At 44.8% G+C, this 14,975-nt stretch overlaps 2 protein-coding genes and 1 long non-coding RNA gene across 14 annotated transcripts in view; 1 reads left to right on the top strand and 2 right to left on the bottom strand.

Annotated features, from left to right (window-relative positions):
- The window catches only part of MYZAP (myocardial zonula adherens protein), a 338,107-nt gene that overhangs the window by 149,498 nt on the left and 173,634 nt on the right, over positions 1-14,975 (bottom strand). The gene's annotated exons all lie outside the window — the stretch shown is intronic.
- CGNL1 (cingulin like 1) overlaps positions 1-14,975 on the bottom strand; it is a 175,425-nt gene that overhangs the window by 14,539 nt on the left and 145,911 nt on the right. For 10 of the 12 annotated variants that reach the window (XM_028850973.2, XM_028850974.2, XM_028850975.2 and 7 more), the window contains 4 exons: positions 10,790-10,942; positions 9,678-9,848; positions 5,611-5,772; positions 2,706-2,795 (listed from right to left, as the gene is read on the bottom strand). In XM_028850973.2, the coding sequence (XP_028706806.2) occupies positions 2,706-2,795; positions 5,611-5,772; positions 9,678-9,848; positions 10,790-10,942 (576 nt within the window). The remainder of the gene's footprint in view (positions 1-2,705; positions 2,796-5,610; positions 5,773-9,677; positions 9,849-10,789; positions 10,943-14,975) is intronic. The other 2 variants (XM_028850976.2, XM_077939478.1) reach the window with 1 other exon arrangement.
- LOC144329880 (uncharacterized) lies at positions 10,782-11,737 on the top strand. Its single transcript, XR_013395610.1, has 2 exons — positions 10,782-11,277; positions 11,590-11,737. It is a non-coding gene; the product is annotated as an uncharacterized LOC144329880 (long non-coding RNA).

Below are 14,975 nucleotides of genomic sequence, written 5' to 3'. Positions count from 1 at the left end.
TGAGATGCTTTCCAGGGAGGCGGGTATTTGGCCCATCCAATTCTCCGCCCTCCCTCACAAGTCAGGAGGCAGCAAAGGCCAGAAGAGCTCTCAGAACACAATCGGGAGACATCACTTTATCTCAGCGTTTCTTTCATTGGCTTACCAATTCCTACATCCACGTGAATGTGATCCTCAATTTCTCCACTTACAACAAACACCAGGCTTTACCCTCCCTATCTCAGATGATGCAGTGAGAAGAAAGAAAACAGAAGAGGGAAAGAGAGCTGATAGGGAAAGAGGCTGTAGACATTTGTGGAACTCATCTTTTTAGACATATAACTCAGATACAGGGAGAGAATGGGGGAAAGTAAAGGGTGAGTCAGACACTTCTGGATGTATAAAACCTTCTTGCAGTATTGCAGTGTTAGAATTCAGAAAAGCCTTCAGAGATCACCTGGATCAATCACTTCCTTTTGAAAGATTTTAGAGACTGAGCTCAGAGAGGCTGGGACTCTCCCAGAGGTAAATGAGGCTAGTGCAGGAGCCAGGACTGGGACTTCCAGCCCACTGCTTTCCCCAGCAGACCAAGTGAGTTCCCTTAACTTCCTCCCGGGACTTAGTTCAGGTTCTCGGTTCCCTTAACTTCCCCCCTAAACTGACATCAAGTTCTCGGCTTAGTGGAAATATTTTTAGCCTTGACCACATCGTGGACAGCAGTTCTATTCTCCATGATCCAAGTGCTCAGCTGAAAGGAAAAAGAAGCGTCCAGAGCAATTCTGGGACCAGATCTCTGCATGACCAGTTCTCTCGGTGTTGGGCTGTCAGCTGAGCTAAGGGAGGCAGACATGTTCTGGTTCAGTGTCTGTGTTTTGTTTCTGATGTAAACATGGAACTGAAGGTCTGTTTTCACTGCCTCGTTACTGATAGGATGACACACTTTCCCACTATTCTTCTTAGCATAAGCCACAAGAAGTGCTGGCAAAACAAATCCATGGTCACATCCTTTGTCATTGTGAATGTTTAGCGGATTCTGACATGTGGCGGGGCGGGACGTGGCTACTTAGCCAGGCTGGCAGGGGCTCATCGCAAAACAGCTTTTATTCCAGTGAGAGAACTTAGAAAACACAGTCTTCAGTAAGAACCCTGGGGGGCGGCAGGAGAGATATCAAGGTTCAGCTCTCCATCCGGGCTTTTGGTTTTCAGGAAGGTCCCTCTCTAAACCTGTGCAGCTCTGGCCTGATGGACTTTCACAGCTCCAGAGGAGTCACAGCCTGGGAACATGCAGACAGAACCCAGACTCCACGAGGAGGGTGCAGGGAATGAACCTGGGGTTGCAATTTCCTTCACTCTCAGGAGAAAAGCAGCACGAGTATCCCACTTGTTTGTAAAGAAATCTGTCAACAGGGACCTAACGGAATATGGAAAAGCAGCCAGTGATTCGCATTCTACTTTGAGCAGGGCTGCCTGCTCAGAAGGTGCTATCCCCAAGCTCTGCAACTTTCAATTCTTGGTCACCCTGAACTGAGGAAAGGGAAATCCATATGAATAAGCAGAAGAGACCAGAGGAAAGTGCCCTTTGGAATAGGGAAGATTGGAAAGAGAGGATAAAAACATAAAGCAGAAAGTGGACGTTTCCCAAGTGGTTATGAATAACAATCCATTGGCCATAGTAGGAAAAGTGCTTTTTAGAGCTGAGGCTCTAAGGGTCATTCGTTCAACAAGCAAATGTGTGGAATTTGGTAGCCAGCACCATGTTAGGTGCAACACAAAGTAGGCTCTATGATGCAGCCTTTTCCTTGACAAGTTAATCAGCAGTACACATAACCTATGAAGCATTCACAGTCAGTAACAGTACTTTCCAAGTGAATGCTTTTTGCAGTTTTGGAAGGAGTTTCACTTACATTTGATCCTTATGACAACACAGTGAGGCAATCGGGGAGAGTTACTCTCATGTTATACACGATGGAACTCATTTCTCAAGCGACATGCAGATAATACACGCAGTATTACCCAAAGGCTTTTGACCTGTGTTTCCATTTTTTAATTAAGTGAAGGTTCAGAGGGGCTTTGAGAGAGACTGGGAGTGGCAGATGAGATCTGGGGAGAGCAGTGAGATCACAAGGAAACAGCAGTACTGTTAACTAGTTTCTGTGTCGCCAGTGCATGCTCAAACCACTTGACAGATAAAATCTGGAAACATTTTGGGAAGAGGATTCAGAACACTCAGCGGCAGTTTCAAAGATAATTAATATGTATTCACTAGTCTCAGCCCTTCATTTACAAGATACCTGTGGATACATGTAGAAACTTCTAATGACAGAATGTGCTTTTAATGACAGCTTACCCAGTTGTATGCCTAGGCCTTGAAATGGTGCTGGACGAACTGTACATCAACATTGAGAAAGCCCTTCACTTTTTCTGGACTAGCACTGGCAGTTTCTTAATTAAAAAAGATGAAAACAAAACTTAAAAACCTTGAAATGATGCTAGGTATAGATTAGGAAATTAGCTGACCAAGGATTAAAATTTTAAATCTAAAATACAAGTAATCTGGTCAAAGTCTCTCCTAGAAGCTTATTATGGTGATGACTATTCAATCTTCCATCAATTTCTAGACGGCATGAATTCTTCTCTCCTGGCCTTAACTGAATCCTCAGGTTTAACCCCTCATGTTCCATTTTCACACGGGACAATCCACGCATCATTCACCTATAGAACAGTACCTGTTCCCGGCTCCTACTGATCCTCTCAGACAGCAAATCTGAGTTGTTTCTCTCTTCTTCCAGCTCCATCTCCAATTGAGACACCTTGTCCTAAGAGAGAAATCACAAACACAGTCGACTTAACTTGTACTGATCGGGATTAAGAGCAAAGACTGCCCCATAGAGAAAGAACCCTAAGGTCAAATGAGATCTGACTAGCATTAGGGTTTGGAAAAACAATATATCTATTTCTTACATTGCCCAAGGCAGATATTTCTTAAACTACGTGTTTCATGACTTGTAATGTAAAATGTAACTGTGTATGTAGAAAACACATAAAAGAAGAAAAAACATTATCCCAAACCCTAATACAAACACTAAGGACATTTGAGCATGTTTCTGTCAAGTCTTTGTTTCTCCCTGTGAATCAACAACTTTAAACAGATCTACCCAAGCCAGTGTCTGTTAAAAGACAATGTGGAAAAAAACACTTCATGCTCAGGACAATCTTCTGTCTGCATCCTGCTCAGGGTTTCCAAGAGCCTTGCAGGAGTAAATCTATAGCAGACGTCTAAGGAACAGCATGCATTTGCACTGTGCACTCCCAAACCTGCATTGGATTAACCAAAAGGCAGTGCTAACTAATTCTGATAAACTCATCATCACTTAAGAATAATAATTTGTGGCTTCTTTGTTGGCTCCTAATCTAACCTAATTGAGTGTTAAGAGAAAAACATTTCAAAGCAGCTTTGTATATGAAGAAAAGAGGCTTCTAACACCAACCACCCCACTTAGAACTGCGGGTTGTTGGTCTTGAGCATGTGTTTCTCCTGTCACCAGTCAATCTGTCATAAGTCTAAGTAAACTCAGAGCCACAAATGCTAAAAAGCAATTGGCATTCCAAGTTCTAAATGTGAACCTGCAGCATTTGTATATAAATATTGTCTCTGAAATTGCCAAAGTGGATTGATAAGCAATGGACACCTCTATCCCTAAATATTATTCTATTTATCACAGTAAGACACCCAGGATTCATGTGAATGACTAACCGCCTGTGAATGGCCCCCAGGTAGTGATCAAAACCTATGAGGAAGCCAGAAAGCCCTCTCCCGGGAGCCAAGCATCTCAAAGTCCAACTTGGATCGGAGCTGGGCCAGGCACCGAAGCCTCCTGTTTATTCAGTGGTTCCTGATGCCTCCAAGACCAGTCTCACTATAGTCAGACAGACATCACAAGAGCTGCATTTACATCCAACAGCCACCTGAGTTTACAGAAAATGCCCATCGTTGGGAGAGCTCTTGAGTCTTGAAAATTAATTTTAAGTGCTAGTGAAGGAGCAGGCAAGACGTAGTCACAGCAAGATGGTCCTGCTAGCCGCCTCTTAGGGGACAAAATACCCCTCAAGTGCATCTCATGGTAGCAGGGTCTTGAGAGCCATTCATTTTGCAATTAATGGGAAAATAGCTAAATATTGCAAACGGGCAAACGAAGCTTAGCTATGCCACTCCTTCTAGACCTAAGTCGGCCAAAGGAAATGTTCTCTTTAGTCAGGATATACTATGGATTTTAGCACCTCTTTGTAGGACTCTCTTCTTGCCTACAATCCATACTGCACAGAACCAAGCAGGAATGTTAGGGGTCCAGGCCAGGGCCATTACTCCAAAGGTTCTTCCTCCACTGCCTGAAGAGGCTTTAGCTTGTTTTGAGCCAGGTTGTTTAGGCCCTAAAATAATCAGTTTCTAGTTAAGTGGGTTGACCTTAGCTTGACTTAAAATTACCACCCCTAAAGAGATCAGAACCAGGACATTAGCAAAACGTACAGCAGTCCTACAAAAGAGCAATAAAACTGTAATCAGGTTATTCCAGTCTCTAAAAGAGGCCTATCTAATAAAATCTTCAATGACTGAAACAACACTACCTAGATATAAACGGCTACTAAGTCCCCTGGAGGTTTTAAAAGTTATTTCTGTTTATTTGCAAAGTTGAATCAGGAATTCCACTGATTCTGAATTTAAGCCATCTCTCCATGGCCTTGAGCACTGTCTTTTATCAAAATCTTGACAATTTTAACTTCTCTGAAAAGTCTGAGACTATTTTTTAGTGTCTCTCTTAATTCCACTTTTTCAGTGTCTCTCCCGCTCTCTAAATTCTACTGGGATTTGTGTGTGTATGTGTGTGTTTCTGGGGGTTAGTTTTGTTCCTAAGAATTATTCTTTTTTAAAAGTTCAGATGGAGTGATTCTAAGGTTCTTCTTGTCAACCTCAGTGAACTGTCCATACTTAGATTGTGTTACTTCATTTACATTTTTCTAATATGTTGTGTTTTCACCTTGTGACTAGATCACCCCCATGTGGTGACTGCATTCAGCACTTTCTGATATGCTGTCTTGGACTATGTACATACTATGTATACCACAGTAAGTTGAGTCACAGTGTGCTGCGAGCTCTGGCAAAGCCAAATAACCCGTAAGGGAAAATGCGCCAGAAACAGGAAGCAAGAATGGAATATGCGGTGTGGCAAATGAAGGATGACGATTCCTAGGAGGCTGCTCTCTGGACATGCAGCAGTTTGGTTCCTTCTAGTTAGCTGAAAGCATTGCTCCAAAGAACAAACAGAAAAGGAAGGAACTATCAGTGCCCTTAGGCAAAATCACCTACGTCCCTAGGAATCTGTTCCATTTCCTCTCAAGACAATGAGAACGTTAGACTAAATTGTGTCCATCATTCCTTCTAACTCTAATGTCCTGAGTCTATCAATGACTGGCCCCTTCCTTCAATCAAGAAATGACCTCACTACACCCGGCTGTGGGAGAGAATAAAAACCCCAGACTTCCCACAGGCGGAGCTGAGAGCAAAGAGGAGGCTTCTCTCGTGGCCCAGACTCGCTCTCCACAGGTCCCCCAGCTCACGCTGTGCGGCCCACAGACCTCCATCTGCTTGACCAGTCTGCTGCGGTCATCTTTGAGGTGACTCTTGGCTTCCAGCTCATACTCCAGGTCCTTCAGCGTCTGCTCCAGAAGCTGCCTTTTTGTGAGCGCTTCATCCTGAGCTCTCTGGTAGTCCCGTAACTCTTCCTCCATCAGGCGCATCTAGGAGGAGAGACAGCTGGGATGGTTTCCTGGGGTGCCTCAAGAGCACAGAGACCTCCACAGACAGTGCACAGGCTGACTCCACCACAAGGAAGATCCGCTGGACCCCCCATAATATGGGAGATCAGAAGACCCTGAGCAAGTCCTACCTCCCTCTGGGCCTCAGTTTCCTTTTTGTAAAAAGAGGGGGTCTTCCAGCTATAGGCAGCAACCTATTAGGTTACAAATTCCATTTGGTAGATGTTGACCAGTATTTTTTAATTAAATAGAACAGAAAAAATAGCAGAGTATTAGCAAATACTGATTTGCAAATCTTTTGTACTAGACATTCATATATTTGTGCAGATGCGTGTATTCCTGGGTTGCAAGACATAGGTTTTGTTTTTGTTTTTGTTTTGTGAGACGGAGTCTTGCTTTGTTGCACAGGCTAGAGTGCAGTGGTGCGATCTTGGCTAACTGCAGCCTCCATCTCCTGGGTTCAAACAATTCTCCTGCCTCAGCCTCCCAAGTAGCTGGGATTACAGGTGCCTGCCACCACACTGAGCTAATGTTTGTATTTTTAGTAGAGATGGAGTTTCACTGTGGTGACCTGGCTGGTCTCGAACTCCTGACCTCAGGTGATGCCCACCTCGGTCTCCCAAAGTACTGGGATTGCAGGCGTGAGCCACCATGCCTGGCTGAATGCTAAATGCAGGTTTTACTAGGCCGTGTTAAAAATTCTCGAGAGCCCCTTAACTAAATACATGTTTCCCAGGGGGTAATTTATTGTCTACCGGTATCACTGTCACCTCAAAAGAGGTTTCAAGTCAGTAAAAAAGAACACACAACTGAATTAATGACCGCAAAGCAACCTACTGGCACAAAACCTAACAATATACACAGGCACATTAGGGAAAGCCACTGCTTTGTAGAAGAAAATGATTAGCTCTTAATTTACAATGTTGACTTTTTTCCATCCACAAGATGGCACTCAACTAATAGCTTTGAATAAAGTGCAACAGACAAAACAGCGTGATTCACAAGGGCCAGTCTGTGTCTTGAACTCTGGAAGCTCCCTGGGGAGATCAGCCAGCTCAGCACACAGTAGGTCTCCCTTAAACATCTGTGTGGGCTGATGTGGTGAAGCCCCAGGCTGTCTGCTTTGTTCTAAGTGTCCTACCCTCTTGGAGTTGGTACCAGTATTGAGTAGAGTTACGGTCTCAGGAATAGAATACACCAGGGGGTCTGTTTCCTTCAGAGTATATGAAAGCGAATGGCAAACTCCACTACAGAATGCCACCCTTCTGCGGTGCCTGTCACAGGAGAGTTGGAAAGCCCCAGTAGTTGAGGACAGCTTCGGAAAACCCGTGAGAAAACTTGAGGAAATGTGTTCTTCTCTGGGAGGCTGACAGCAGCACCGGGCATTTCTGAGAACAGCCTAGCCTTGAAGACGACATCTCCAGATGAAGACCGGCATCTAGTTTTGGTGGTCACCATGACAGAAAGTACATGAAAGCACAGAATGAAAATCACCCCATGGAAAAAGAGTGATGGGACATTCTCTGGATACAGAGGGTGTGCTATATTCCAGAGCATTTAAAAAAACAAAAACAAAACAACAAAAAAACGCTCTATGACTCAGTTTCCTCGTTCGCAAAATTGGGATAATTATAAAACCAGCCTTCTACAGCTATTATGAGAATCAAATGAGATGATACCAAAACAGAACATGGGTATGAGGGTCAGAGAGAATGACAGGCAAATGTGCAGCCTGCGTTTCCTTCCTGTCCCCCTTCCCAATGCCCGGCGTGCCCTCCTCCACCGCTCAGCGCAACTCCACCTTCCACACCCAGCAGGTCCCTCCTAACACCTGGTAAGGGCCCCGTCATACTCAGAGTCCTTGACGGGAGCCGGCAGAAGAGAATAACTAGCATGGTGTCTGTGAACAATGTATCCTGAATCATAAGTAGGCAAACAACTTTTGAACTTCCTAGTGCTTTAAGTAGTTGAAATCACCCTTGCTAAAAAGGATTTAGAAAATAAACTGAACAGTGGTAATCACTAAGTCTCGATTCTCTAAAGATCAAGCTTATCGGAAGGTAGAATGGGTGAAAAATGTCTATTTGTCTCAAAGCAAAGGCAGCAACTATTACAGCACTTAGAATGGACCCCGTCGCTTTTGGGTTTTTGTGTTTTTTTTTTAAAACCAAGATCTTCAACTCAGCTCAATCAAAACACAAGAAGAGGGGCAGCGAACAGAGCTGAGCTTGAGTTTTTCAAGGATCCAGAGTGACATTGGCTTGTCAATTCACTTTTGTTTTCAACAACTCCATCACTCTAGCATCTTAGTCAAGGGTGGTATCTCACTGTAGTTTCCCTGCAGAATGATGAGGTGTCCACGTCTGTTGCTCACATGGAAACAGCGTCTCACAGGGCTGCATCAGTGAGAAAAATCCAGGAAGGGCCATCTTTATTTTCCTTGCAAGGAATCCTTTTATTTTGGAATAACTGCTCTTTTATAAACAACACCAGTCTCCATCTGGCCTTAACTATTCTCTCTGGACCTCAGTTTCCTTATCTAACTAGAGGATCTCTACATTTCCTTCCAACCCAAGGATTCTATCATAAAAATCATTATATAAAACGCAATGGGAAGTACTTTTCAGGGGTCATTGTGACACTGTGATCTTTTGAAGTCAAATCAGACCAGGTGCTTGTTGGTGTTCTGGCAGATATCTGAATCCTTCTGCCTCTGTGCTGTAGTAATGAACATGATTTTTTTTTTTTAATGCCAAAGAGAACTGTGATGTCAGTGGGCTAATTTCAGTTCTTACTTGGAGTCCTGTATCATATAACCCTGAGTCAAAAGGGATCTGTTATCAAGGTCCTTTCAAGAGTGTTCTAGAAGTCTGCAATAAATATCTATTGTTCTTTTACACCGTTTCAGCACTGACTCATGGGTGACATTTCTTTGATCATCAAAGAAATTAAAGTTTGTTTTTTAAAGAAAAAAAAATGTTTTCCTGTGGAATCTTGGTGCTCTTGGCACTGTCCATGAAAAACAATAAGCCTTAAAATTAAAGAAAAGGAAATTAATATTTATGAAGTGTCTGAGATGTACAGACTCGCTGCTACACAGTCTCACATATTATCTCATTTAATTATTAAGTCACTAAAATGTGGTGTATTTTTAAAGAGGTAGAAACATATGCTCAGAAAGCTGGGGTAAGTTGCTCAAGGTGACCCAGCTGGCAAGAGATATAGCTGGAAATCAGCATAGGCTGTGCTTACATTTTGAAGCCTCCAGCTCTCCATTAAAACAATCAAAAACATCCCCTTTCTTTTTCTCAGTTCTTGAGAGGCCAAGCCTGAAGGGAGCTAACATTTGGGTTTCTTTGCTCGATCCTTCTTAAATATAAAGCCAATGTTTTAATCATTTCAGTACTCATAAATTCCTGAGGATTTCTTTTATTCACCATTATTGTTGTGAAACTCTTGTCTGCTACCCTCATCCCAATAAAAGTCTGTATTTTCATAAATGAATGGCCAAAAAAACAGTCAGTTACTGTAATCCCTATTCTAGGATTAAATTAAAACATGAAAGCACATAAATAAATCATCTGGTTGCAGCTGGGCACATCACGGCTGCTCCATAAATGGCAGCTAAACATGTTAGGCAAAAAATTGTAGATTCATCAAGAAAATGGTCAGGTTAAAGCTGTGTCCATTTAGCCTCACAGTCCGTCAGTGGGTCCTTTGTGCTCCAGAATGCCATTTGCTCACAGAACCATCCAGAAGGTGAAGAATGAAGAGTCAAGCACAAAAGCTGTCTCACGAATCTACCGCCAGGTCCCTCACAGAAGAGTTTCAGGGCAAAGGATACTTTGATAAGCGATAAAGGAAGAACTTATCTGGCCAGGCATTACCTCATCCTGCATTTTCATGGCTGTCAGTCGGGACTTTTCTGCCTCCAGGGTTTTCTCCTTCAACTGTCTTTGCATTTCTGCGAGCTCCCTGCGATTTTTCTCCTTGTACTCATCCAGCTGGTTCTGGAGCTCCAGGGTCGATGTACGGGAGGCCTCAACAATGTCTGCCATCTAGAAGAAGTGACACGGGAGTGAGCCCACCCTGGGATGCTCTCTCTGAGACCAGGGTCCGGGTCCCATTTCAACACACAGCACATCTCCTCTTCTCCCTTTCTTCTACGGCCCCTTCAGAGACAGCCCAGTGCCTGATCCTGAGCCAGCCAGGTGTGGGCACCTGTAACTTGGCAGCAGCATGGAGGAGTGAGCAGGTACGTCCTTTGGAGCCAGGCACACAGCCTCAGGGTCCTATGCCTGCTGCGCCACTTACCAGTACGTGACCGGGGCATCTCATTAACCTCTCTGGGCCCTGGCCGTGTCCACACTGGAAACACTGAAATCATATCTACCTTACAGGGTTGTTGTCAGAATGAGTATCCGCAGATACAGATAGAACTTTATCAGCAGATACAGGTAAAATTCTAGTTAGAAACAAAATAGTAAAGTGTCTGGTACACAGTACGCGTCAGAAAACAGCAGACACTCATGTCAGCTCCCGGAATACAGAAAGCCTGCCAGCTTGGTGCCTTTCCCCTTCTGGGCATGGTGGGGCAGAGAGGAGGAGAAAGAGCAGCAGCTACCGAGCTTTGAAGCTGCTTTCACACTCCTGGACAAGTCACAGAGATGCAAATGCAGAGAATCTGCACAGAGACATCCATTCTGATCCAGTTAACATCGGTTCCATATGCACTGACACACAGGCTGCTTCTACTAACTGTTAAGAGGTGATTCTGGTGCCCAGAATCCAGAGGAGACTGGCATTCATGTTTTCTAGACCAGTTTCTCTGTATCTCTTCAACAAATCGAAAGAGCTGCCTCTGGGGATCTGCAAATCCCTGACACTTTAGGGCTTAGACCTACCGCAGGTTTCCCAGGCTTTCACCAGACCCTCAGAGGGGACTGGGTCCAGCAAAGGCATCTGGCCCTACATCCTCTTTCCTCCTCCAGCCCCTCACCTCCTTCTGCAGTTTCTCAATGGTCTTGCCCAGGTGCCACCGCTCATTCTCCATCTCGTTCTTCAACCTTCTTAGCTGCTCCTTCTGCTCACTCTCCTCTTTGAGCTTCTCAGACAACTGCTTCTGCTCCTGGGTGGTCCAACTCAGATTTCTCTGCAAATGGCAGGGAAAGGACAGTGCTGTCACCTACCAACCAGGTAGCCACAGGAACGGGTATCACAGGGAACTTCACAGTCACACTGCAAAGCAATCAGATCTGTTAAATCCGTGATGAGGAAGAAGATCAAAATAAAGCCGCCACAGAGACAGAAGGACATTGTTGGTTCTGAAATTCAGGGACCAAAAAGGAAAGTTGACTTACCCAAAAACATCCACAGGAATGAAGGGGCAGACAAACAATGTGCTACAGAAATACATGGCCAAGGCTGCTGGTGGTGGGCATTCAGGATAGTGTCTGAAAACCTGAATGTTCATGCTTGAAAATCGAGGTCAAGCCGGGCGCGGTGGCTCAAGCCTGTAATCCCAGCACTTTGGGAGGCCGAGATGGGCGGATCACGAGGTCAGGAGATCGAGACCATCCTGGCTAACACGGTGAAACCCCATCTCTACTAAAAAATACAAAAAACTAGCCGGGCGAGGTGGCGGGCGCCTGTAGTCCCAGCTACTCGGGAGGCTGAGCCAGGAGAATGGCGGGAACCCGGGAGGCGGAGCTTGCAGTGAGCTGAGATCCGGCCATAGCACTCCAGCCTGGGCGACAGAGCGAGACTCCGTCTCAAAAAAAAAAGAAAAAGAAAATCGAGGTCAAGTTGTATATTACAACAACCTAAACCTACTTGGCAATTTATGTCCTGTGACACGCAGCATCACACCTAATATTCCAGTATTTACTGTGCTATGCAGATGGTTCTTACAGTTAGAATAACTAAAAATGAATCACGAAGAGAACACTACCCCACAGAACAAAGGTCCACTTGGGTAAAGGCAGTTGTCATCAACAGAATCCATGAATGGGACTCAGACACAGGCAAAAAGGAATTTGGAAACGCACAGGTTGATGAACTTGATGAACAGAAAGTGTTAAATGGAAGAGACACTAGTCAGATAAAATACTAGTCAGGTAGGTGGTTATTTATTGAATCAGCACCAAATACTAGTGCCTACCATAAAATACAACCATCTGAGTGCAATACTCCCCTCAGTTCCCCTGAGGCTCTCATCTCACAAAGTCACACAGACTTATGTTCTTTATGTAAACAACATGCAATTCCAAAATAAAATCCTAAAATATTATAGGAAGGTTATGGTGGTTTCTTTAAATGGCTAAGCATTAGGGCCATAGGTATCAGGATAAGAAGAAGAGGCACAGCTCGAAACAGAGCAACCTGACTCAAACACAGACTGAATCATCTCGAAAACGTTGTCAGGCACTGAGGGGCTGACTGTGGGCCACTACAGGAACAACTCAGGGCCTACCCGGTCTTGTGTCCCTGCAGTGACTGCACAAGAACAATGGTTTATATTTGTACAGTGCTTAACAGTTTACAAGCTGCTGCCACAGGCAGTAACTCAGGATCTTGAAAACATTCCAAATCACTTCGGACTCTCCTGGTTTGCAGAGCATAGGAACAGATCTGCTCTGCCAGCCACGTGACATGGGGCTAAAACACTACCCGTGGCGGCCTTCCGGTCCCTGGTCTCTGCTGGGCTGGCTGCACTTTGAGAAGCAGCCAAGAGAACCAAGATTAACAAAAGCTGTTAGGGAAAAGATGGTGGCAAAAAGAAAGGTAATCAGAAGTTCAGTGTTGGGGGAATTAGCAGGAGTGGGCTCCAGCACAGCTGCCGCTGGGCACCCAGCAGAAGCAGAGTCAAACCTGGGGTTTCTGTTGATCGATGATTTAGCAGTGTTGGGGTAAAGGGTGAGGAGGAGTTATAGAACCAGTGAAGTATGGTATGGGACAAAACCCTCAAAACACGTGTCCCAAAAAATGTCAATTCATGAAAACAACAAATACAGAGGGCCCCCAATGGCTTCCTATAGAACCTTCAGGATCCAACTCATCCCCCTCCCCCTAGGAATCCCCCAGCCTCTCTTTCTCCTCCATTTAGACCCCAATCCCAAGGGCTCCAGGCAGCAGACAAGCCAACCCAGCTCTACTCAGCCTCCATGTGGTTCATGCATGCATTTCTGCTCCACTCTTGGCTGAGGCAGGGCTGCCTGGCTCCTTCTCCTGAACCATGAGAGACACCACAGACACCACTCTGGGCCCAGGGCCTGCCAGCACCCCCCACCCCAACACACACACATTGCCTAGAAGAACAGATTTGCTACATTATTTTTAAATTATTTCTTGTAGGCTTGCCTCTTGCAAGGTAGTAAGCTCTGTAAAGGCAAGGGAGAGATTTTCTGTCTATCTGGGTATGTTCACTATTAGGCAATATGATAAACACTTAACTGTTAAAAATGAATGCCTATCCCCAAAAGCGATCCCAAGGTTTCTTATGTTAGAATCACCAAGCGAGGATGGGATGCCCGTACTTAAAATGTAGATTCTAGCTTTTTCTGATGGAATCACAATTTTTCTCAGCATGGCGTTCACAATCATTTGCATTTGAAAACTCCCCAGATAATTCTAATATGTACTGAGGTTGAGAAACACTGTTTAGAACAACAGTCTGCTTCCTCCGTAATTCAAGAAATATGTTCCAATAAGTCACTGCTGAGAAAACGTCCCAAATTCACACGAAAAGAAGCAAACTTAGCAACTTTGCATTCTTCTGACCCTTCATGTGCACAGTGTCAGGAGTGAAATGCTCTGTAGCCACAGCGATTCTATTTTCAAGGCCAGCAACACAAGCTCATCAATGAATCATGAGATGAAAATTTAGGGAAAATATATCAGATTGGGGAATCCGAGACACAACACTGGTAGACATAGGGTGAGCGTCCTTGAGCTTGGGGACCATTATCCGTAAACCGATGCAGACTTTTACCCTATGACTGAGGTCTCAATTAGCTCATATTAACAACCACCAAGTAGCAGGGAAGCCTACAGGTGTCAAGGAATGGGCAGCTTAACGAGAAGGAAGCTGTTCTTCGTAGAGTCCCTGCCACTCAGTGTCTGTGGGCTGCAACAGCAGAAGCCTTGGGCCCTTTTTCCTTGGTTGTCTCAATACTCAAAAGTCCAATGGGGTGGCAGGGAAAGCCCTAGGAATAACGTATGCACTGTTAGCCCTTCCTGAAGGAAAGAACTGTGGTTTCTCCAGCAAAGGTTTCTTTATTTCCCCATCTGCAGAAGGCACTTTTAAATAGAATCACAGATGCCTTGCCTTAAGTGCAGTTCCAGTAGCCCTAGATAGCAACACAGTCCTGAAGCAAGCGGTAGGGCACTGAGCAACCCAAGAACGGCATCTTTATGACCCTCTGCTACTTTTTAACTGAGTCATGGGAAATCAGACATAAATTTACCGGGGTCTTCGGCTACTATGTAAACAAATCTATGTATCATACATGAAGATGCAATAGACTAATAGCACAAAGACTGAGAAAAATCCCAGTTACTTTTTTCTTTCCTCAAGGGCCAAGGTCCCTTTGGGCTGCCAGCTTCAAGGACGAGAGTGTACACGGAAAGAGCAACCAAACAAAAGGAGCTGACTATCTGGTTTCCAATTTTAAAGGAAACAAAGTATTTTAGAGTGATGCTGCTTTTTTCATGGCATTGCTTTTAAGACCAGATAATTCAGCTAAAGACAGTGCAACTGTCAGGCCCATTTTTAATTCTCACCAGCTGCACTGCCAGTGGCTAACACGACCACACACTGCACGAAGCACTCTCACCATCCCCACACCACTGGGAAAACGGGCCTCAACAAAAGTAACATGTCAGGGGTAATTTCCAAGGCGAGGCTAGAGATCCGGAGGTGGGGGTGGGTGGGGATTACATTAACATCTTCAGGCCCCAAGGCCATCATCTGTTCTGTGCACTGAATTTACTCTGAGCGCAGATTCCCAACTGGGGAACGACTTCCATATGTGCGAAAAGTTCCTATTTGACCAAAGGAAAAGTTCTGAGAGACCCACAGCTGCACCTGGGACTTGGTGTGGACATACCCAGAAGGTCCAGATGTTTATTCCTATAGAGCACAAATGTGTTTCCTTTCTTCCTGCCCCTCAACCAGCCCACAAATT

This window comes from Macaca mulatta, chromosome 7, assembly GCF_049350105.2.
Source record: "Macaca mulatta isolate MMU2019108-1 chromosome 7, T2T-MMU8v2.0, whole genome shotgun sequence".
Taxonomy (NCBI): domain Eukaryota; kingdom Metazoa; phylum Chordata; class Mammalia; order Primates; family Cercopithecidae; genus Macaca; species Macaca mulatta.
This window is presented reverse-complemented; position numbering and strand designations above follow the sequence as displayed.